The 22,376-nt window shown below is 32.2% G+C and overlaps 2 protein-coding genes and 6 non-coding genes across 8 annotated transcripts; all 8 read left to right on the top strand.

Moving 5' to 3' along the window:
* The first annotated feature begins 4,621 nt into the window (after nt 1-4,621).
* Nucleotides 4,622-11,287, top strand: LOC21398744. Its single transcript, XM_024164767.1, has 10 exons — nt 4,622-4,925; nt 5,774-5,910; nt 6,012-6,146; nt 6,413-6,523; nt 6,763-7,047; nt 8,166-8,365; nt 8,700-8,994; nt 9,556-9,666; nt 9,935-10,126; nt 10,866-11,287. The coding sequence occupies exons 1-10, from the start codon at nt 4,733-4,735 to the stop codon at nt 11,211-11,213; spliced, it is 2,007 nt and encodes a 668-aa protein (XP_024020535.1). The 5' UTR covers nt 4,622-4,732; the 3' UTR covers nt 11,214-11,287.
* A 1,202-nt stretch (nt 11,288-12,489) lies between these two features.
* Nucleotides 12,490-14,519, top strand: LOC21398743 (60S ribosomal protein L32-1). The gene is made up of 4 exons (XM_010096855.2): nt 12,490-12,551; nt 12,674-12,776; nt 13,949-14,130; nt 14,223-14,519. The coding sequence occupies exons 2-4, from the start codon at nt 12,687-12,689 to the stop codon at nt 14,350-14,352; spliced, it is 402 nt and encodes a 133-aa protein (XP_010095157.1). The 5' UTR covers nt 12,490-12,551; nt 12,674-12,686; the 3' UTR covers nt 14,353-14,519.
* Nucleotides 12,895-12,978, top strand: LOC112091361. Its single transcript, XR_002902106.1, has one exon. It is a non-coding gene; the product is annotated as a small nucleolar RNA U31b (small nucleolar RNA).
* On the top strand, nt 13,042-13,125 carry LOC112091362. Its single transcript, XR_002902107.1, has one exon. It is a non-coding gene; the product is annotated as a small nucleolar RNA U31b (small nucleolar RNA).
* LOC112091358 lies at nt 13,176-13,258 on the top strand. The gene has a single exon (XR_002902103.1). It is a non-coding gene; the product is annotated as a small nucleolar RNA U31b (small nucleolar RNA).
* On the top strand, nt 13,291-13,376 carry LOC112091357. The gene has a single exon (XR_002902102.1). It is a non-coding gene; the product is annotated as a small nucleolar RNA U31b (small nucleolar RNA).
* LOC112091359 lies at nt 13,425-13,501 on the top strand. Its single transcript, XR_002902104.1, has one exon. It is a non-coding gene; the product is annotated as a small nucleolar RNA Z195/SNORD33/SNORD32 family (small nucleolar RNA).
* LOC112091360 lies at nt 13,583-13,665 on the top strand. Its single transcript, XR_002902105.1, has one exon. It is a non-coding gene; the product is annotated as a small nucleolar RNA Z196/R39/R59 family (small nucleolar RNA).
* Nucleotides 14,520-22,376: the final 7,857 nt, after the last annotated feature.

Genomic DNA, 22,376 nt, shown 5'->3' with positions numbered 1-22,376 from the left:
CAACATATATATAACACTACAAATTTTTGTTTTTTTTCCTAGGACAGAAAACATTAATACATGTGTCCCATGCACTAAAAAAAGTTCTAATTTGACACTTAATTCAACCATTTTGCATCATAACGATTTTGAGCATCTCAACAATCAAGGTTTTTAAAGCAAAAATTTGCTTTGAAACACATTAAAGATGCTGCCCTGTAACATTATCTTCCAAATAACAGCAACTGGTCATCAAAAAACTACAACTATATAAATAAAACAAACAACCAGATAGATGCCAACAAGCTTCGGTCCAATCTATGGAGATAATTATTTCGTTCTTAGTACTTTTTCAGCAGTTTCCAAACCAATGCAATCTATGGAAGTTCTGTGATTACTTCAGCATATGCTAAACTTTTACATTTACATATAGCAATCACGGATTTGTAAAGAGAGTTCATATTTTCTAATGCTACTTGTGTTTGACTTGGTGGTTTAGAGATTTGCTCGTGGGGCCTTTATTTAAGCTTGTTGGCAAAACTTTTACATTTACATATAGCAATCACGGATCAAAGTTTCAAACCATAAACAAACAATCATAATCAGAAACCTATAATCAGAAAGCATCAACACGCACCCTCAACAATGCTCAACCGTTTTTCTGCAAAACCCATAATCAGAAACCTAAAATCCACAAACAAACAGAGGCTTACCTCTTGATCTAATGATGGGCAGTCGGAGGAGGAGATGGGATACCGGCAAACTGAACCCTCAACAATGCTCAGCCGTTTTTCTGCGAAAATCAGAAACCTAAAACCCAAAATATTCAAACTAAAAATCAGACCCAAAAATCGAAATGTTCAAACTAAAAATCGCGCGGTTAGAGAAGCTTACCTCTTGATCTGATGACGAGAGACGGGCAGTCGGAGGAGGAGAATGGAGACCGGCAACGGAGAGATCAATCGGGCGGAGGAGAAACCAAACGAGCTCCGAACCGCCAACAGAGAGATCAACCGGCGAATGAACGGAGAGAGAGGCCGGTGAAGAGAGCCGGGGAACCTTGCTTCGAACGGCGAGGAGAGGAGAGGAACACAGAAAAATTTTTCGCAAAGGAGGAGATGAGGGCTCAGATACGAGTGGAAGATAGGAGGAGACTAACCTGAAAATGGGTTGTAAATTTCAGAATTCAGTGGGGGTAAAATTGGAAATAAAAAATTTCATTATACACTCAAAATGAATTCCCACATAAGCTAAAATCAGAATCAGCCTAAAGGCTGATTCTGCTTTTAGCTTCAGATGGGAGGAAAATTTTTAAAAAATCTGTTTTACCAAACAAGTTTGAGCTTTTAGATTCCTAGATAAGTACTTTTTCTTTTCTAAAAGCAATACCAAACACACTCTTAATATATTAGGGATTGAACAAAATACATATAAACATTTTACTGAGAAAACCAGACATCTATATTCTATATAGAAAATAATCGAGAGAGGAGAAAAATATGATGAGTGCGTTTGGAATTTGTTTTAAAATGATTTTATTTTTTGTATAAAAATGGAAATGAAAATGTTTTCAATCTCATACCGAAATCATTTTTGAAAATGCGTTTGGTAGTTTTATTAAGAAATTATTTTTAGTATAAAAAAATCCATTAATGTCTCTCTCTGTGCTCGAGAGAAGAGAAAACGGAAACAAAAAATGAAAAACGACTAAAAGTCATTTTTCATTTCTCTCTCATTTTGCACTAAACTAAAAAATCGTTTTCATTTCCGTTTTTTATCTTTAATTGTGTCAAACACCGTTTCTCTCCCGTTTTTATTTTTTCTTTCTCAAAAAACGTAAAAAAAAACAAAACCAACTCCAAACATGGCCGATATATTCTTCTCATTGAATGATCTACGTATTTATAGAGTTACAATTACAATTCAAATATTAAAAAGAGAAAACTAGATAATGATGAATAACTTAACTAGATACAATGAGGAAACTAGATAATGAGTAACTTAACTTAATAAGGGGAGAAAGGAAATCTAAAACCTGAATATTTAAAAAATTTAAATGACTAAATTAATTAGAAAAGAATTAGGAAAACTAGACACACTAAATTGAGTGTGAATATTTTCCCTAAGGTTAGTTTAGTAAACATTTTACTGCATAATTAAGATCTCTACAATATTATTCAAACAAGTCCAGTAAAGCACTTTATAGAATAACTTTTACTGTTTTACCCAAAAATGGATTTCATGACTAAAAAAAACGTCTCATCATTACATCTCCAAAACAATGAGGTGTTATATCAACCAAGGCCTTATTTACTTCATGACTTAAATCACATTATTAAAGAGTGATTTTCTCTCGTATAAATTTAAATTTAATTTTTTTGTTACAGTATTTTTCTCTTATATACACAACCCAAATCATAATTTGAGTTGTATAAATGACCACACCCTAAATCTCTCTTTTATATCTTAAAAGACATAAACCATAAATTTTAGGCCATTAGTTATTCAGACACAAGACACCATATGAATAGTTTTAAAAAAAGGTATAATTGCTTAATTAAACGGTTCCAAATAAGTTCCACACTGGCATAGTACAATATATTTATTTGAATTCAACTACTCCAATTATCAAAATAAACCACCTGCTTGTCCCTAGAAGCGTTATTCCTACCTGACGGTCTTCTTGTTAGCTATGCTTTCATTGAAGGTTTGAGGCAGTTGTGTTTTGGTTTTAGGTTTTTATGTTTTAGTCTAATAAAAGCGTGGATACTTTCACTTAGTTTTAGTATTATAGTTATTTAACAATAGTTGTGGTTCTTCCACCATTTGAGTTTATTTGTTGTCCATCAGATTTAAATCTTGACGAGTTAGAAATTCCGTTAGTTATGATTCTAGGCGGAGATTTAGTGGCCTTAGAGCTACACATTACACGCTCTCGATGGATAGAAAGCTTCAATCGATCGTATTGGTTTTAAAAAGAGCTTTATGCATGCTCAAATTAATGTGTTAAGAAATGTTCTCGACATCGGGTCTCGTCTTACATTTTCTTTTTTGTGCTTAATTAGAATTCACTGATAGAACTAATTTTTATTGATTGTTTTGTTTATGTACTATAAAGTCATTTGCATTATTATTGATGTCCGTAACACCTTTTAGCTGAATGAAATTATCAATCACGCGACACTAACCATATTGTTAATGAAAGACATTAATCTCTTTAAAATATAGAGACTGCGATTGTCCCCATAGGGACGAGGATACATCCCAACCGGTAGAAGATGGGAATATTAATTAAGAATAGGGACGGAAATGGGGACAAAATATTGTCCCTAAATTATGACGGGATGGAAATAGAGGAAACACTCCCTAGCACGCCCTTACATTGATATACATATGTTTATACTTTATATCGATAAATATATGCAGTACTACATTTTCAAACAAAAATACTTATTTTTGTGGCAATAGTACTAAGTTGGATTTGCATATGATTTGTTTTATAGAATCTAATTTGATTTTGATTTAAATTTATAATATATATTTATTTTAAATTGCTATAATTTTAAAAGTGTAATTATATTAAATGAAAAATGGAGCAAATATGTAAAAAGTCTCCCTAATAAAAAATCTCTTCACTCCAGTCTTGTTTCTTTTCAAGCATGCAAACATAAATGAGGATTGTTTTAAAGGGTAGGGATGAAGACGAGAAATCCTTTTTCGTCTTTGTCCCGTCCTGTTGCTATCCCTACTTTGCATGAGTTTGTTGGTTAACGAAGTATATGATGGTTAAAATTATTTAAATTCATCTTAAAAGCATGATTTGTCTAAAATATCTTTCATTGAGGAGTAAAGCGAGGTTCACAGTTCATGAGTTTTTAATGAATCAAACATGATAAAGATGATAAAAAAAATGAAATAAAGAATACAGTAAAATAAATTTGTAACTTCTTAAAGTTTGAGAGTTAAAATAAGACAAGTAATATAGTATGGATGCCAAATGTATAGGCTTATTTAATTGACTTAAAAAAGCTGTTTTTAACTTATTTATTCAAATATGTTTATGATCTCTTTTTAAATATAAAAACACTTTTTTAAACATTATTTAAACACTAATAAAAAAATTTTAACTTATACTTATCTCCTTTTACTATTTAAAAACACAAACACAAACAACTATTCAAAACGGACTCATAAAAAAAATCAACAGAAATAGTACAAAATATGTAAATATAAAAAGTTTAAGGAAGTATATAGGCCAATTTTTAGTTATAAAAATTAATAGGTCATAACTTGTCAAGTTATGGTTAATAATCATATAAGTTATGGACAAATTTATCAAGTTATGGTTCATAATCAGACAAATTATGAATAAAAACCATAATTTATGAATAATAACTTGTCAAGTTATAATTTATAACTAAATAAATTATAAATAAAAATAATAATTTAACATATTTATTAATTTATATAAACTATTAATCTATTAATTTTAATTTATCTTAAATTTTAGCATATTTATCTTGTTCTCCCTGAAATCAACCCTTCTCACGAAAATATCAAGGAGGGGGAGGCGGGGCCCAAAAAGAAAGTCAAATCTTTACACATTTGGATCATCTGCAATTATCCTTTGGATTCTCCTCCCTCTAAAACTATCTTTAGCGACTTAAAGAGCATTTTTGCGTGAAACAAATTATTATTGATATCTTGTAAGTTGTTAGTGTGATTGGCTTGAGTGAAGGAACGACCAAAAGAAATGCAGAGAGTTTCGTTTCTCTGTTCTTCAAACCCACTTCCCCAAGCTCTCACTGCTCTACCAACCTTTCATGGCCTCGCAATTCCATTTCGAAGTCGACCCATTTCAACTGTCACGGTTTCTTCCCCTTCTCGCTTGCCTTTGAGTCGTCTCCTAATTCCCCGCCTTTCTCTCTCTCCTCTTCAAAACACCGGTGATTTCTTCTTCTTTGTTTCTTTCTAAGCAATTTTGAAGCTTTTTAGTAAATGGGTTTGTTTTTTCTCAGCTTTTTGTGCAAACAACTATGTTGTTTCGGCTTAGTGTAAGTTATAGAACTGAAGAAATGGATAAGATTGGTAGGCTTTAGTTTGAGGAACTTGAAAGTTATGTGCATTTTTTTTTTTTTAAATTATTGAAAGTAGAAGTAATATCTTCTAATTCTTGTATCCATGTGTTAGGTATGTGCTTTTGCTTGTGCCCAGTTGGTAGGCTTTAGTTTGAGGAACTTGAAAGTTATGTGCATTTTTTTTTTAAATTATTGAAAGTAGAAGTAATATCTTCTAATTCTTGTATCCATGTGTTAGGTATGTGCTTTTGCTTGTGCCCATATGAGTTAAATTTGTTTTTTCCTGTTTTTTTCCTCCTTTTTCCTGGTAGTTGTTGTTCATGGAGGTTCTAGCAGTAGGAATTTATTCAATTTGGATACATGTTATCTGAATTTTACCAAGTAAGGTTTATACTTTATAGTAATACCTTATTTAGCCTGTATTGGACTTTTGGCATTTCTTGCTTGCCTACTGCCTAGGATGTTTCAGCCATGAGCTACCAATAGGGTGTCAAAAACTTTTGGTATTTGTGAGAACTTTCGATAATGAAATGTTCTTGTAAAAATTCTTCAGTCTCATTTTTTGATCGTTTGTTAAAATATTTTTAGCTGTTTTCGTGTAATACACACGTATCAAATGGAATGCATTTTATGTTTTTGTGTTAGAAATCATTAAGACTTTAAAGGGTGGACAATGATGTTATGGGTTTGGTTAATTGTGTATTTGGTCATTTCAGCTACTCAGGAGCACGTAGAAACTGCTGAGACTGACTTGGGATTCGTTGAAGTTGGATACATAAGCAATGTTCACGGGCTTCAAGGGGAGGCTCGTGTGAAACCCAACACTGACTTTCCTGAATTGCGTTTTTGCGAGGTAAATTGAAGGAAGTAGTTCTTGACTATCTCTTTTGGTTTGGATAAATTGTTGTTGAATAATAGATTGTATTTTGGTTTAACTGATGTTTTTTCAATCAGCCTGGGAGAAGGTGGTTGAAACAACAAGTTTCCGGCAGAGAAACGATTCAAGAAGTTGAGCTTGAGGAGGGAAGAGGACACCCTGGTCAGAAAAGTTGGATACTGAAATTCAGAGGAATTGACACGGTGGACCAGGTAAGAGAACAATGTATTTTTGTTGCCTTTCTCTGTTTTTATGTCGGAGGTGAAAGATATCGGATGGCTATGTTTCGAACACAATGCTTTTAGATTCTGACCTGGTCTCCTCTTATTCTCAGATACATGGTAGTCTCATTTAACTTAATGAGCATACCTTACTTTAAATTCTCTTGTGGCCTAGTGCTGGCACGTAATGTAATTTATAGTCATTACTTTTAAGTCACATGAATCTTCCTATGTTTTGAGTTTCACAATATGTGCAGGCTAAGCAGCTTATTGGGTCAACTTTACTTGTGAGGGAAGAAGAAAGGCCAGCTTTGGAGGAAGGAGAATTTTATACTCGTGATCTCGTTGGCATGAGAGTTTTTCTCAAGGTTTGTCATTATCGTGTTTATTTTTTTTCTTTTTCTGGGGAAGTTAATTACTTAGGGTTGCCTTTTCTGTTTTTAGTGTCCCTATGTGTTCTTTGCCACTAAAAGTTCCTCGTTTAGGATTTGGATATGATTTTAGTGTTAATTATTGTGCTTGCTAGATTGTTTATTGCCTGCTCTCTAGTCATTGTTGGAAGTCAAAATTGGAATTTTAAAGGAATTGACTATGTTTGTTTTCTCAGGAAACTGGTGAACTTGTAGGAACCGTGGTTAATGTTTATGATAGTGGAGGCAATGATCTTTTACAAGTCATGCTCGATTCATCTGTAGATGTTCTTGATGCAACTGGAAAGCAAAAGTCAGCTGGTACTAAAGTAGCCGGTCATCTTGTGTGGGTGCCATTTGTTGAAGCCATTGTTCCAATTGTTGATCTGAAGAAAGGAGAAATGCAGATTGTTCCTCCAAATGGGCTCCTTGAACTAAACCTACGCTTTGATGAGAGGTCCAAGAAAGAAAGGCGCCAGCTTGTGAGGCATACTCTCTTGGTCTTTTCTGCTGAATACGTTTGAATGTTATTCTTGCCAGCTTCTATATGCGTGCATTATACTCTTCTTGAATTTTTCTCTAGATCATTGGTTCTTGGTTTTCTCTTTGGTTATCGTTTTTATTTATTCTCCTTGAGTGCATTTTGTTCCTTCCTGTTTTTTACATGTCTTACTCTAATTTTAAACAATTATCATCTAGTCACCTTCCAGACTCTTTGGTTGTATATGGAATTGCAATGTTATTAAACATGCCCATTTAAGTAATAAGTATGTGTCCTTACTGTATAGAAAAATGTGATATAAATTGTCATTACATTTTTTCTTGGTGTGCATATGTGCATACTGTATAGACATGAGAGTACAATCAACAAAGTGAACACAAGCCTGAGTTGGTGAGTAGAACACCTCATCTTTACTTGGACAGTTATCCTAGCATCTCAGGAGGCTTTATTGTTCCTAAATTTACACCATAGGCCACAACAGATGGTTTTCAAAGTAAATTTACTGTTAGAGCATTTAAAGTTAGACTTTTTCAGTAGAAATAACTATGAGACTGATAAGACCAAATCTAGAGCGTAGTGAATTCACAAAGTAATCAAGACAATGGAATGAAAGATCAATTAGACTGAATTATTTGCCGCTTTACTGAAAAGGGAAATACAAGGGATATGGGGGTGTTCGAGTGACCTCTTGCACTCCCTAGAGCAGTAGCTCATCTAAGAAAACTCAATTACAATCTCGATGCCCTTCCCAGTCGTCTTCCTTTTGGTTTTATTAATTTCTTCCTCACTAACCGTTTCCCACTTCCTTCTCCTCTCCCGAGGTCTCTCGAGATCTGGGCTATTACGCATTCCCTGCAGCAACTCTTTCTCCACTTATGCTCGCTCCTTCCATGTCAGCCTCTTTACCTCTAACATCAGCCTCCACCTCACCATCTTCCACAGCACCTTTTTCTGCCTATCACCTCGACTGTGTTTAGGCCTCCTCCTAGCGTAAGTGAAGCGTAGTGGAGGTCTAGGGGGCCCATCAGAGACTTGACTACAGGGTGATTCAACTTTTAGCATTTTGTCATCTCCTGTTTTTTTTTTGATACATTTCAGGAATGGAAAGAACGGAAAAAGTATCAAAAGCGTCTTATAGCGGCAAAGAAGAAACTTTGTGAGATGGAGCAAAAACATGTATTTCATGGGCTAAGATTTGGAGAGAAAGCTGAACGGAGCTTGCTAGCTGACCAGATTGTCGGCGTAAATTTGAAACTACTTCAACAGGTGCTGAGAAGTGTTGAGACACCGTCTAGAAGGTGAGTTTAAAATGAGTCATATACATCCTTTTTTTTATATTAAAAAAAAAACTGATTTAATCATAAAATTTTGGGAAATCATTGTGGATCAAGATTTTGGGGAGATGTGTCTGATTGAAGAAAGTAAGTTTAGCTTGTCCCCTATTTGTGTAAATGGTTTGGGGGTAAATATGTGCCATTTTGAGAGAAGACATGCTAAACAAACAAAAGTGTTAATTGTTTTCGCTATAAGTCGATTGTGTTTCTACTCTATCTCTCTATTTTTGTTTTAAATTTTTTATTACCACTGCTAGATTTATTGAGATTTTACTTCTTTTGTAACTTTCTAAATCAGATGGAGTAGAACTGAGTTGGTCGGGGCAATGAAAAGAAAACTGCTTAGAACGTTGGTTGTATCAGAGGAGTGTCTTACTTCTACTGCAAGGAAAGAGAAGCTGGGTGCGCATTTCCCCTTGCGAGAAAAGGGTCTCCAGCTTGCATCCAAAGGAAAAGTTGCCATTGTTTTAGTTATAAATGGCACCAAAGCACAAGGAGTGGCAGGTGACTTCGATGATGTCAACTCAGAAAGCACTGAAAACTTGACAGAATCCCTTGAGACATTACTGCTTGATGATCAGAGATTCATAAGGGTTATATACTCGTTCTTTACTTTTCAATATTGAAGTTTTTAAACCCTACAACAGAAGCGTCTACATCTGCTTGTTCTTTGTCATTGTTCTCTCTAGTAGGTGTTTGTTTATTGAGTATTTCTCCTTTTCAATTTTTAGTTCTCCTGTTTGAAAGATAACAAGTGTGGGACTTTAAATTATACAGTTAAGCATGAATTTGAAGGGTGCTTTTCTGCACATGTCATGAAAGTTGGTTCCTTATGGTGTGTGAAATAGTAGTGCATGTGTGATATTTGTAATTCAATCAGTTGAGCTGTGTTGTGGTAACTTCGGAACATGTTATTTGAAAATTTCATGATTCACAACAATTTCATGATAGAGTGAATTCAGGAGCAACATGTAAGCCAGTATCATGCAAGGGCAGATTCTCTGTTCATTATTTATTTATTTACAAGTATGTAAATAAAATCTTCTATATTTTCTCTCTTTCACTTTCAGGAAGTTGCATTCTTGCAGATGCCATGCTTTTATTTGGTTAACATTTTAGCAAAAGGGACTGATGAAATCGTGTTCATGTTGCAGATGGAAAACCGTGCATCAGTACCTTTGATTTTGATTGGCTCAGCTCATGAGATTGAATCGTTGAAAACTCTATTCTCAGAGAACGATTACTTCTCATTCGACCCTGAAAAGGTCTGCATTTACATCACATCGAATGAATGGATCTTTTACCCTTTAAGTATGCTGAAGTTGCGGTCTTTTGTTGTTTTGATGCATGAGCTCGTATCTTTAAAGCTTACTAAGGTCTTCTCTTAGTTTTATTTTTATTCTACTTGCCTTGCGCGTGCGGAATTACTTGCATCTGAAGCCCAAAATTTTATGGTAGGAAAATACTCTTTTGAGTCTGATTATCGAATTTTAGTGAGACTTTTACATTCCTTTCAATTTAAATGTCTTATAGGTCCACTTTTTGGAGGAAGAGAAACTTCCCGTTGTAAGCAATTCACTGGAAGAGGCCAAAAGACATAAGATTCTAATGAAATCGCCGTGGGAAATACTCCAATCTCCGGTTGGATCAGGAGGAGCTTTCAGCTTGCTTTCATCAAATGATATACTAGACAATCTTCACGAGCAGGGTGTGGAGTATGTTGAGGTTAGTCACACAATTTACATGGTTAAGATACTGTTACATAATGCAACATCTAGTTCCAATGTCACCTTTTTCTTCTAAAATGCAATTAGAGTTTTGGGTGATCAACTTATTTCGAAGACTCTGACTCTGAGCAGTTAAGAAGAGTTAGAAAACTATTACTTATGTTCGGTGTCCCTTTTCTGCTTTAGAAGTACTGTCCCAAGGATTCGTAGTTACATGTAAAATATGCTTTCCATTATTTCTCGTCTACAAGTCCGCGTTTTATCAGTTAAATTGGGAAAACTAATACCGATGCTTGTCTATTGTGGAGTCAACTCAAAGTTAAGCGTTAAGCGTGCAATATAGTGCTTTTTGGGGAATATTTACCAGTTATATACGATCAGAGAGGTGGAAACGGAAAAGAGGTTTGTTTACAGAATTGGTTCATGTGGTTCTGTGGCAGCAACTGAAGCTGTTCAGAATGCCACTGTTGCATTTATCCACAAACACAGCACGCCAAGTAGATAAACTCATAAACATGCATTTATTATATCACTACCTTTGTCCTAGAGGAGACTATTAATAAGAACATCCAATATGCACTTGAAGTTCAAGGCTATTTTGGATTTTGTTACTAATTGCTGATTGTTTGTGTTTTTACGTAGTAGAAGTTCCTGCACGTTTGTTGCACATACGCTGCGTATAGTCGCCTCTGCATTTTCGTTCTTGATTGTCCTAAATCTTCTCCAACTTCTTGCAGATAACGAGCACAAGTCAAAGACATGCTGGCCTCAATCCACTACTTCTGGGGTATGTTGAATCATCCAAAGCGGATACCGGGATCCAGATGCCCAAAGAGGCGAAAGATTTCGAGGAAAGTTTTAACATGATATTTTCGATGAGCTTTTTGAAGAAGTTGACGAAACAGATTGACAAACTCGGGTTCCAAGTGATCCCGAAGCAATATTCGCATGTTGAATTTGTTGAGAAAGATTGGGTTGATGTTGTCCCCTCCACCCCCAACTCATATGAGTTTTGTTGTTCAATTTATAGCTTATTAAATGTGTGTTCTTTTGATAAGGTATGTTTAATGGAGGTTGCAGACTAATTTTTTTTCAACAATAGAAATGGCTAGTTTGTACACTGACAAAGAAACATATACATATTTTGGATAAATCAAGTGAATAGCTATTCAGCTGAATATTTATGCTAGTGTTATATATGATTAACTTCCTAAATTCGCATTTATCGTCACTAGTCTTTGCTAATTTGACTTTCTTGGATGGTCATTTCGGCAAATTATTCAGTGACTTGGTCATTCTCTCTCTCTCTCTTGAAAAATAGTAGTCATTCTTGTTTCATTTCTCAGTGCAAAAGTGCTTATCGGATATTCTTTTTCTCAGAAAATAAACAAACTATTAGGATGTTTCTCTGTTTGAATGATATGGGAGAAATATAGAACACACTCAATTATGCCTTTTTTAACTTGTGGAAATAGTTTTGGGGTAAGCTCTCTTTTTCAAATTTTTTCTTTTGGTGGGGTGCTTAAATTGATGTTAACTATTTAAACTAATAAACAAATTAAATGAAAAAAAATTATTTTAGAATTTGGAAATAAGAGAAGTTATGCGGTAAATAAATCAATTTTTTACTTTTTGATAGAAGTAAATAAATTGATTTGATGATAGCTCGTTTTACATAAATGACATGTAAATAAATTATTTATCCAATATGATAATTATTTACTTGATGCATCATTAATTTTTGCTTAATAATCAATTATTTACTTCTCTTATTATGTGGTAAAATAAATCAATTTTTTATTTTTTTGGTTAAAAGTAAATAAATCAATTCGATGATAGTTCGTTTTACATAAATGACATGTAAATAAGTTATTTATCTAATATGATAATTATTTATTTGATGCATCGTTAATTTTTGCTTGATAATTAATTATTTACTTCATAAATATACTAATAAAACCTATCATTTTTGTAAATCCAGGTCCTGAATCCCTTTTTTTTTTATATTTAATTTGCATTTTATGGGTCGCATTGGGGCGGTTAATTAAAGATTTACGTGTGGCGTTACAGTTTCAAAAAAAATATCATTGTTAGGGTTTGCATTGACATATAAAGATTTTTGGTGGTATACTGTTTTGTCCCCACTTGAAGTGGTTTTTCCCTTCGGTAATTTGCGTCATGTCGTTTGTAAGTAAAGCGGGGCACATTGCAAATGATCTTGCAACTTGGGGAATTAAGTGCTAAAATTAGAAGTATGAGTCGCAAGTTGTCAAAACGGAAAAAGTTTGGGAGTATAATTGCTAAAATCCGTAAAAATAACCCAAAACCCTAATCAGACATGAGTTACCCACTGGCGCCTATAAAAGGGCTTAAGGCCATTGGTGTGTACCGAACCTGGGCGGCGACTCAAACCCTAGTTCCTTGTGAGCGCCGAAATCCTATTATCTTTTCTCTCTGTTCTTGGTTCTAGCTTTTCATTTCGGCTGGTATCGATCTCAATGGTTTGATTAATCTCGGCTGATTTTGTTCTTATTGTTCTTCGCAGAAGGTAAGCAAAAATGGCGGTGCCGTTGCTGACGAAGAAGATCGTGAAGAAGCGGGTCAAGAAGTTTAAGAGACCCCAGAGTGACCGCAAGATCTCTGTCAAGGTATATCTATATATGTGTATATACACGAAAATGGAACTTTGTTTTTGAATTTGTTTCTTTTTCTTCGCTTTATTGGTTTTTGATTTATTTCTTTGGAATATTGTTATTTTTGGCTCGAGGATATGACGATTTTTTTATTGTCGCCCCAGTCTTACTTGCAATACAAAATTGCAATTTGGTGATTGACATTTTTATCTGATCCGAGCTTTATTTTTTTCACGATTTTTCTTCTTAACATTTCATTTGATTTTATTGAAATTTAGGTAGATATGATGATTGTTTTATTGTCGCCCCAGACTTACTTGCAATATTTGATTGCAATTTGGTGATTGACATTTTTATCTGATCGAAGATTTTTTTTTACAATTATTTTACTTAATATTTCATTGAAATATACGGAGATATGATGATACATTTTGACGCCCAGTCTTACTTGCATCTTTTGATGTAGTATGGTGTCTCAGTAATAGACTATCTGATCTCTTTTTATTTATTTATTTATTTTGTTGATTTGGGAAATGAAGATACATTTTTGACGCCCAGTCTTACTTGCATATTTTTATGCAAGCTGGTGATAATGATCGATCTTTTATCTGATCCCAGTTGTTGACTTTTATTAATTTCTTTATTTGATACTAGTGGTATGCAACAAGATATGATGATTTGTACCCATTAATTCTGCTGTTTAATGATGAATATTAACATGCACTACCATCTGATCTTTGTTGCATTTCCACCTTTTAAAATTTTACTTTCATTTTATCGTTGATATATCCTATTATTTTGTTTTTTCCTCGTTTGTGTTCTGTAACCTATGATGCAACTGTTTTATAGCTGACTTACCCATGATTATTATTCAAATTATCACCATCTTTCGGCTGAGGTTGCAATTTCCTAGTTGGATGTGTTTTTATTCATTTTTAGTTTAATGTTGTACTTGCCCGTGGTATCTGATGTCCTGACTTCATTTGTGTCTGGTCATTTCGTTTTGAGGGCATAAATAAAATCTTATACAGGTCATTGCGACACGGATAGCTTTCTTGATAGGCTTTCTGTTACTTTTTCCCTGCATACATCTCCAAAATATTATGTCAACATGGAGTTTGAAACTTTTTTTTTTTCACTGATTTGAAACTACCCAGTAGCTGATCTTTTCTAATTGAAATATGCAGGAGAACTGGAGAAGACCAAAGGGTATTGATTCTCGTGTCAGGAGAAAGTTTAAAGGATGCACTTTGATGCCCAACATCGGTTATGGATCCGACAAGAAGACTCGTCACTATCTTCCCAATGGATTTAAGAAGTTTGTTGTGCACAATGTCAAGGAGCTAGAAGTCTTGATGATGCACAATAGGTGACTTTTTTGGATCCATTTTGTCCATTGATTTACAGCCATTTCAATTTGTCAGTCGTTTGGATTCCTAATGATTTGTTTTTGGAAATCAGGACCTACTGTGCCGAGATCGCACATAATGTGTCCACAAAGAAGAGGAAGGAGATTGTGGAGAGAGCTGCACAGCTTGATGTTGTTGTTACTAACAAGCTTGCCAGGTTGCGCAGCCAAGAGGATGAATAAGCTTTGTATCCGGATATATTTGCTTTTTGTAGCGAGATTTTAACAGTTTTCTCTGTTTGAAGAGTTGTAGACAGATTATATACAGTTTTGTTTTATTTTTTATCGACTTCTATATTTCTGCACAATCTCATGTGTTATTCAGTTAATTATTGTGATAGCTTTGTTCATATTGTATTTCTGCTTTGCTTCTTAGCATATTGATTTTTCACTTAAAACAAGGTACTCGCATAGAAAATTGTGATATATTTAGCTTTTTCACTTAATAAGAAAGTATCATTTTTGTCAATGTTGGTATGAAATAAATGAAAGAATTTCAGCTTTGGTTTTGATTTAAAGCCGAATTCAACTAGAGGAGTTATTTGAGACTGATCATTTCAGTTTTGGTTTTGATTTAAAGCCGAATTCAACTAGAGGAGTTATTTGAGACTGATCTGAAATGTGCTTTACCGAAAGCAAGGTTTCTTTCATCAAAATTTGATTTTCTAGGGTCCGTTCACTTTGCTGATTCGAGTTTGTAATTTGAGTTGAGATGTGATTTTATGTGAAAGTTTTTTACTATAGCAAAAAAGTTAAATGTGACTGTTTTTGAGAATTTTTTACTGTAGCAAAACTCAAATTCTAAATTCGAATTGGTGAAGTGAACGGAGCCCTAGAGTTTTTATCTTTATTGAAGAAAATTCTCATTCCCTGTGATGTAACAAAATTCTGTACATAAAATGTGAAGTTGAGCATTAACTGTGGCTTAGTTTGGTAATACTTTTTCCTCCTAAAATAATGTGAAGTTGAGCCTTAACTGTGGCTTAGTTTGGTGTTACTTTTTCCTCTTAAAATCAATTTTTTTGAAATTTTTTTTAAGAATCTACAGTAAAAAATTAGAAGTAGTTTAAAGATAATTTTAACTTTTAGATTGTGTGGAAATGTACATAATACAATTAATGAAATTTTTATAATATCCATAATACTCTTAATGAAATTTAAAATTTATAATATTTTTAATTTAAAATTCACTCGTAGTATAATATAATATAATATAATAATAATATTGTAACAAATAATATCATAATTATATAATATATTATATAATTATGATATAGAATATAATAATATTATTAAAATAGTTAATATAATTATAATATTATTATAATATCATATTATTAAAATAATAACTGAAATAATTAAAAATAACGATTATATTATATTATACTATAATATAATATATATATATATAATTACAATATAATGTATATTTATTATTATATTTAATATAATAATAAATATACATTATATTGTAATTATATATATTATAGTGTATTACACTTATATAATATATTTGTTTCATATAATATAATAATAATATTGTAACAAATAATATCATAATTATATAATATATTATATAATTATGATATAGAATATAATAATATTATTAAAATAGTTAATATAATTATAATATTATTATAATATCATATTATTAAAATAATAACTGAAATAATTAAAAATAACGATTATATTATATTATACTATAATATAATATATATATATATAATTACAATATAATGTATATTTATTATTATATTTAATATAATAATAAATATACATTATATTGTAATTATATATATTATAGTGTATTACACTTATATAATATATTTGTTTCATATAATATAATAATAATATTGTAACAAATAATATCATAATTATATAATATATTATATAATAATAGTTCTTTTTATTATATTAAATATAATAATAAATATATATTATATTGTAATTATAGATATTAATATTGTCATAATTTTTAATTATCTACAGCAATTCAACCTCATAATTTATCAAATACTATTACACTGATTTTAGAACCAGCACAACTACTATAATTATAATTTACTAAATATTCAGCTACTTTTGTAACATCTACTTCTTCCTTTAGCACAGTTAAAAATAATTTTTTTAAAATTAACAACATTACTAAACACTCAGCTATGAAGTATTGGTCAGCGGGTGTCGCTTATTGTTCGTACTTTGTGACTGATTAAAACGTTAAGTTGTCGTTGATGCTATTTTATACTTCTGAAACGACGTGTTGACAGAAGTCGATGTAGTTTTCTTTTGCATTGCAAAATGCTTATACAATTACAAAGGTCAGTGATATGTAGTCAATCGCTACTGATATACACCGACAAGCAACTATTATTTCGTAGACCAATATTGTTTGGGGAGTTTTTCCAGTAGCCTACTGAACTAATAGTCTTGGAGTGCGTTTAGTAGATGAATTTATAATTATGATTCTAGATCTTGATTCAGAATTAGTGTTTGTTTACAATAATTTTAAATCATGATTCGGAATTAGTGTTTGGTTTGGATAATTCTGAATCATGATTCTAAATCTGATGTGATGTTTTAAACTAGATCAAATCATGATTCTAAAACTACCCCCTTCTTGATTCAAGGTGATTCAAACCCCTGATTCTGAATTATAGTTTTAGAATCATGATTTGAACATAAAATTATGAATCATGGTTCTGGTTATAGAATCATAATTAGAATCACCCTAATTTAAATTCTCGTACCAAACGAACCCTTAGTTTTTGACCATTATATCTAGTTAAATCACATTAGATTGAAAAAATATGCAGAAGAGACAGATTTTGATACAAATATGACAGTTAAAAAATAAAGAACTATTGGTAGTCTATTTTTACAGGACTATGAGTGAAACTCCTTATTGCTTTTGCATAGAGTATTTAATACACATTATTTTACTCTAAAATGCGCAAATTTTTTGGATTCAAAATCACATGAGATAGAAAAATATATGGAGAACAAACAAATTTTAATACAGATCTAACGGTTAAAAAATAAATGAGTACCGATAGCATATTTTTATAGAGATTATGAGAGAACTCCCTATAGCTTTTGCATAGAGTATTTAATACACATTATTTTACTCTAAAATGTGAAAATACGAAAATTTTTTGGATGGCATTTCATGACATTTCATGTCTCTCTTTCTCGAGGTCTTTGTAAAAATAACTCAATAGAAAAGTTTTATTAGTAAAATAACTTTTTAAAAATTTTTATTTGTAAAATGACTACAGAACAATCAGAAACGACCACTTTTTACAAAGAATGATTAGGTGGTCGTTCTTCATAAAAAATGAAGGTCATTTTGCTAATTTCACTTTGTTGGATAGTCATTCTAGCATATTTCTCTTTCTCGTTGAAAGTGAAAGGACTATTATCATTGGTGGCCCCTAAACTTCATGGTCATTTCCTGTTTGTCTCTTAAATTTTAAAAATTCTCACTTTACTCCATAAATATTAAATTATTCCCATTTAACCCATTATGTTATAATTTATGTTAAACACAGATGAAAGCAAAGAGAATAATATAGTCACATGACCTTTCTATTTGGATTTATGTTAAAAAGAAACAGATAAAAATCATATGACCACATTTAATCTCCCATTTTTCTATTTAATTTTAATATAAATTCTTACAAAAGGGTTTAAATGGGACAAATTCAAAGTTTAGGAGACAGAGTGAGTTTTTAAAGTTCAAGAACAAACTGAGAATTGCTCTAAAGTTCAGAAGCACCAATAATAATAATCTAAAGTAAAACTAGTAAAAATTTGGGACTGATTTAGACATCCCAAGTTTTCATCTGCTCTTGTCCAAAATTTAAAAATTTCCTATAAGTTTAAGGATATAAAATTCAGTAATTTTAATGATTTGGTAAAAAACTTCGAGGTCCTTTTTTTTTTTTTTTGAATGGTTCAAGCATTTGAAAACCGGAGAAACGAACAACGGAGACGAAAAAGAATTAATTGACGATTTATACTTCTGAAGTCTTCTAGATCACTGTCACTACACAATTTAATGTGCACAAAAACAGATTCTTTAATATTCATAACATGCTTCGCTAACAAAGTATTAAACCAAGCTGAAAACACATTTGTACAAGAAATATATTGAAGCAGCAGAATCACAAACACCCAACTTGAGCGCAATCAACTTTTCACTACATTCTAATTCAAGTATGAAGATTGTTGCCTTGAAACCTCACCAGAGAAATCAAATCAAAGTAGTATGTTAAACCAAAACCAAACGACAACAAAAGAGAAAAATAATAAAATGTAACGAAAATCTCAACCAATTATGGAGATTGTTGGCACTACTATCAACTCAAGTAAAATCATACAAATTGAAACAGGATTTAGCCAACCAACCTTTTATTAAGTTCTTGGCTTTGAATCCAGTACTTGATTCCAAATTTCTTTAGCCCCGAAATTCAATACTTTCTTAAAACGTTTCCTCATCGAATCGTCATCTCCATCAGATAGCAATTCTGGTATCTTTAGACCATCTATCTTGGCTCTCAATCTATTTAGTTTGTCTTCAAAAACATTGTCCATTAGATGTTGTCCCATAGCCAAGAACACTTCATTCGAAACCATCATAGGCAAGTCCGGGTAACAAAAACCAACTTCCAAGCGCAGAACTTCTATGATTATCAGATGAAGAACTTCATTGTCCTCCTCAATCTTGGAATCGTCCTTCTTGATCATGTCAACCTTAGTCTTAGGCTTCATCATTGTCCTCATCATTCTGTTGAAGAGTTTGACCACAGAAAGGAAGCTGTTGATCACAATCGAATTCTCTTCCGTACTTAAACATCTGATCGTTGTCTCAACCTCGAAAAGATTCACAGATATTTCTTCCTCCTTGGAGGAGACTGACATGATCAACAAGTACTCTATGAGAAAATGAGAAATCTTGATCCCGGTGTCGATTAACACAACTCTCAGCGCCTTAAAAGTATTTCTCTTTTGTTGGTCTTCAGTTTCCTCGAGCTTTCCCATCCACTCTATCAAACTCCTATGTTCTTTTCGCCGACATTTCTCTGCCCTCTCTTTCCAAGTCACCTGCATGAATTCCCTTAGCCTTTCCAAGTGCCGGTCGAAAGATGTTCCGGAAGTAGATCGATCAATTGCATTGCGTTTTGGGACATTGTACTTGAGAAACTTCTCTTCTAATTTGTCCACAATTTGTAGCATACTCTGTAATCCTGTGCTGGACATTTTGATCTTCTCCATGACAGATTTTATGTCATGACTAGTATATGTCCTATGCGACGCTTTGCGAATTTTAGGATTTTGTAGGCAATCAAGGATGTCTTTCAGTAATTGGGATAATTCCGCAAAGAAAGTTTCTTGAGTTTTTCTTGTTGTTTCCTCTAAAATCTTAAGAATCTCGAGGTCTTCGAATTTGACGGATCCGCTGTCCTTGTACTGCTTCATTTGGTTTAGTCTTTGGGCAACGTGTTTGAAAGAACTCTCCAGCTCCGTAATCAAGGTGACAGCTTCACGTTCAATGCCACCGATATCTTTCTTTTCCCTCATACTGCCCATACTGAAAATATGATATCAAAACATGGAGATTAATTGACAAAATTTAGTAAAAAGAAAAACTTGAATGTTTAGTTCAAAGTTGGGTCAGGAGATTGAATGTTGTACCTTTTGATCTCTTTCTTTGCTATTGTCAAACTTGAATTTCCTAGCTTTTCTTTCTTTCTTGCTTTCCTTCTTTCTTGAGACAGAACACTTGGAAAGTTATGAAGAACGTTCTCAAGGCAAGGCATATGTATGTATATATATGTATATACACTATATATATTCTGTTATGGTCGGTTAAAAAGTGTTTGACTCGAATTTTACCTGAGGTTTGTGCACTCCATCCAGATTATGAGTTTTGAGACTAGTTATTTAAGTTGATAAAAAAGCTTCTCTTAAAAAAAAAAAAGTTTTGACAACTCAATTTTTTATTTTTCACAACTTATCCTCCAACTTGTTAAAGCTTTGCAATATGCCACCTTATTATTATTATTATTATTATTATTATTATTATTATTATTATTATTATTATTATTATTTTGGTTAGATTTGGGATTGGAGATTTCAATGATTTGTGTTAGGATTTGAATGAAGATCATTTTTCGGGCTTGTTCTTTTGGAGTTAAACTCAAAAAAAATTTGAACTTAAGTTACAACTTTATTCAAATTTTATGTTCTTTTATAAAATTTGAGTTTGAACTTAAGTTATAACTCGAGAAACTTGAGTTTGGGGCTAAAATCTGAGTTCAAGTTCCCATTTTAACTCAAGTTCCTAAGCTCAAACTCAAGTTAATGAACAATATTTTTTCTATTTTTAAAAACGTCATAACTTTTTCGTTTTAATTCCGATTGAGATGATTTTTTTTTCTATGCGTTCACAACGAAGAGACGAATAAAACCTCACCCATATACCATATTAAAAATTTTCATTACCATTGAATTTTTATTAAAATACTATCTAAATACAAATTCATGTTTTGACCTACCTAAACACAAATTCAAATAGATTCTCAATTCAAACTATAACTCAAATGTGCACATCCAACCATAAACTCAAGTTACAACTTCAACTCAAGTTATAACTCAAATTCAACTCAAAATCTGCACTTAAATCATCATAACTCAAAAATGTAACCGAAGAAGGCCGTCGTTTCTCAAGTTAGGCGGTAATTATCTTTTCTAATTTAACGGCGGGAAAATGGGGCTGCTTGCCTATTATTTTATTGATTTGGTTGGCGGTAAAATGGGTCTGCTTGCATATTATTCTATGGATTCGTTGAAACAGGAATACATTTTGCGCAAATTGTTTGGTGTTTATTTAATAATTTAATGATATTTTTTAGTTAATCTTTTACTTGTAAGGTCTATGACAAATGCCTGCAACCAAAAAAAGAAGAATTGTTTTATTAGTTTTTTAGGGAAAAAGTTAAGATTCAGGGAAGGAAACACAACAAATAAAAAAAAAGTTGGATAAACTCTTCCCAACCTATTAATCCGTACGAAACTAATTCCACACACGCACACTCACATTCCTTTTTTTTTTTTTTTTGGGTTAACATAGAATTCTTATTTCTCATCCTAATTTAAAAAATTAATGATGAATATACAGAAATATGTATATCTCAAAAATTAAAATAACATGCTTCAAGAAAATAAAAAAAAGGTAAAATAACACGCATTTCTGTGTGAAAGAGAGCCTCTATCCCAACCCAAACCGATCCAATCTAAAAGTATGATTCTCTATGGATTGGGTCTAAGATTTAAGCCTTTAATTTTAGACTCGTGAAGGTTCATTTTTGCACTATTCTTATAAATTCATCATAAAATCTGAAACTAAAATAAACATACCATAATGTTAACTAGTTCAATAGAGTTCAATTTGTTACAACCTAATGAATTCAACTGTTTGGCAATAAACTAAATTGTGATGCTACAATTCCATCAAAATAAACTAACTTCAATAAAACGGAAAAGTAAACTCCAGGAAAATCTAATTTGTAGTTCGGATTCATAGATTCCATCCACAAACTAATCCAAAACCTTCATATTATGATTTTCTCGTTCTGTTACTAATCTAATTAAATGTCCTCCCAACCCATCCCAAGATTGATTTGAATTGAGTGGATTGATTGGATTTGCAAATTGAGTGACAAACCCTAATTAGGAAAGTGAAAGAGCAGATCATTAGGCCTCAGATTTCGCTATTAATATAATTTTGTAGTATCCTAAAAAGGAATTTACTATGCAATGCCTCTTTGGCTTTTGGCTAAATAACTATGCAATGCCTTCACCTTTACACCCACAAATAAAAAAAAAAAAAAAAAATCCATAATATCCAAAGTGTAGACGAATTTAATTTCACTGTACTTTTACCATAACTAAATTATGCAGAAAGATTTACATCTGATTGAAGCATCATCTGGAAAACCAAATTAGTTTCACAAACCAATATGATCAAATACTAAAATAATCATAAAAAAAAATATCAACTTACATTGCAACCAAAATCTCAACCCTAGTTTTCAAAGTACATGATAGTACTAAAACAATATTTGCTCATGAAGCTCTTGGTTTCAGGCCCAGATCATTCCAAATTGTTCGCATTACTATCAAAGTCTTTCAATGTCGGAGCTCAT

Source organism: Morus notabilis, unplaced genomic scaffold (genome assembly GCF_000414095.1).
Source record: "Morus notabilis unplaced genomic scaffold, ASM41409v2 Scaffold1187, whole genome shotgun sequence".
NCBI classification, from domain to species: Eukaryota; Viridiplantae; Streptophyta; class Magnoliopsida; order Rosales; family Moraceae; genus Morus; species Morus notabilis.
Note: the sequence above shows the minus strand (reverse complement) of the source record. Positions and strands in the feature narration are given on the sequence as shown.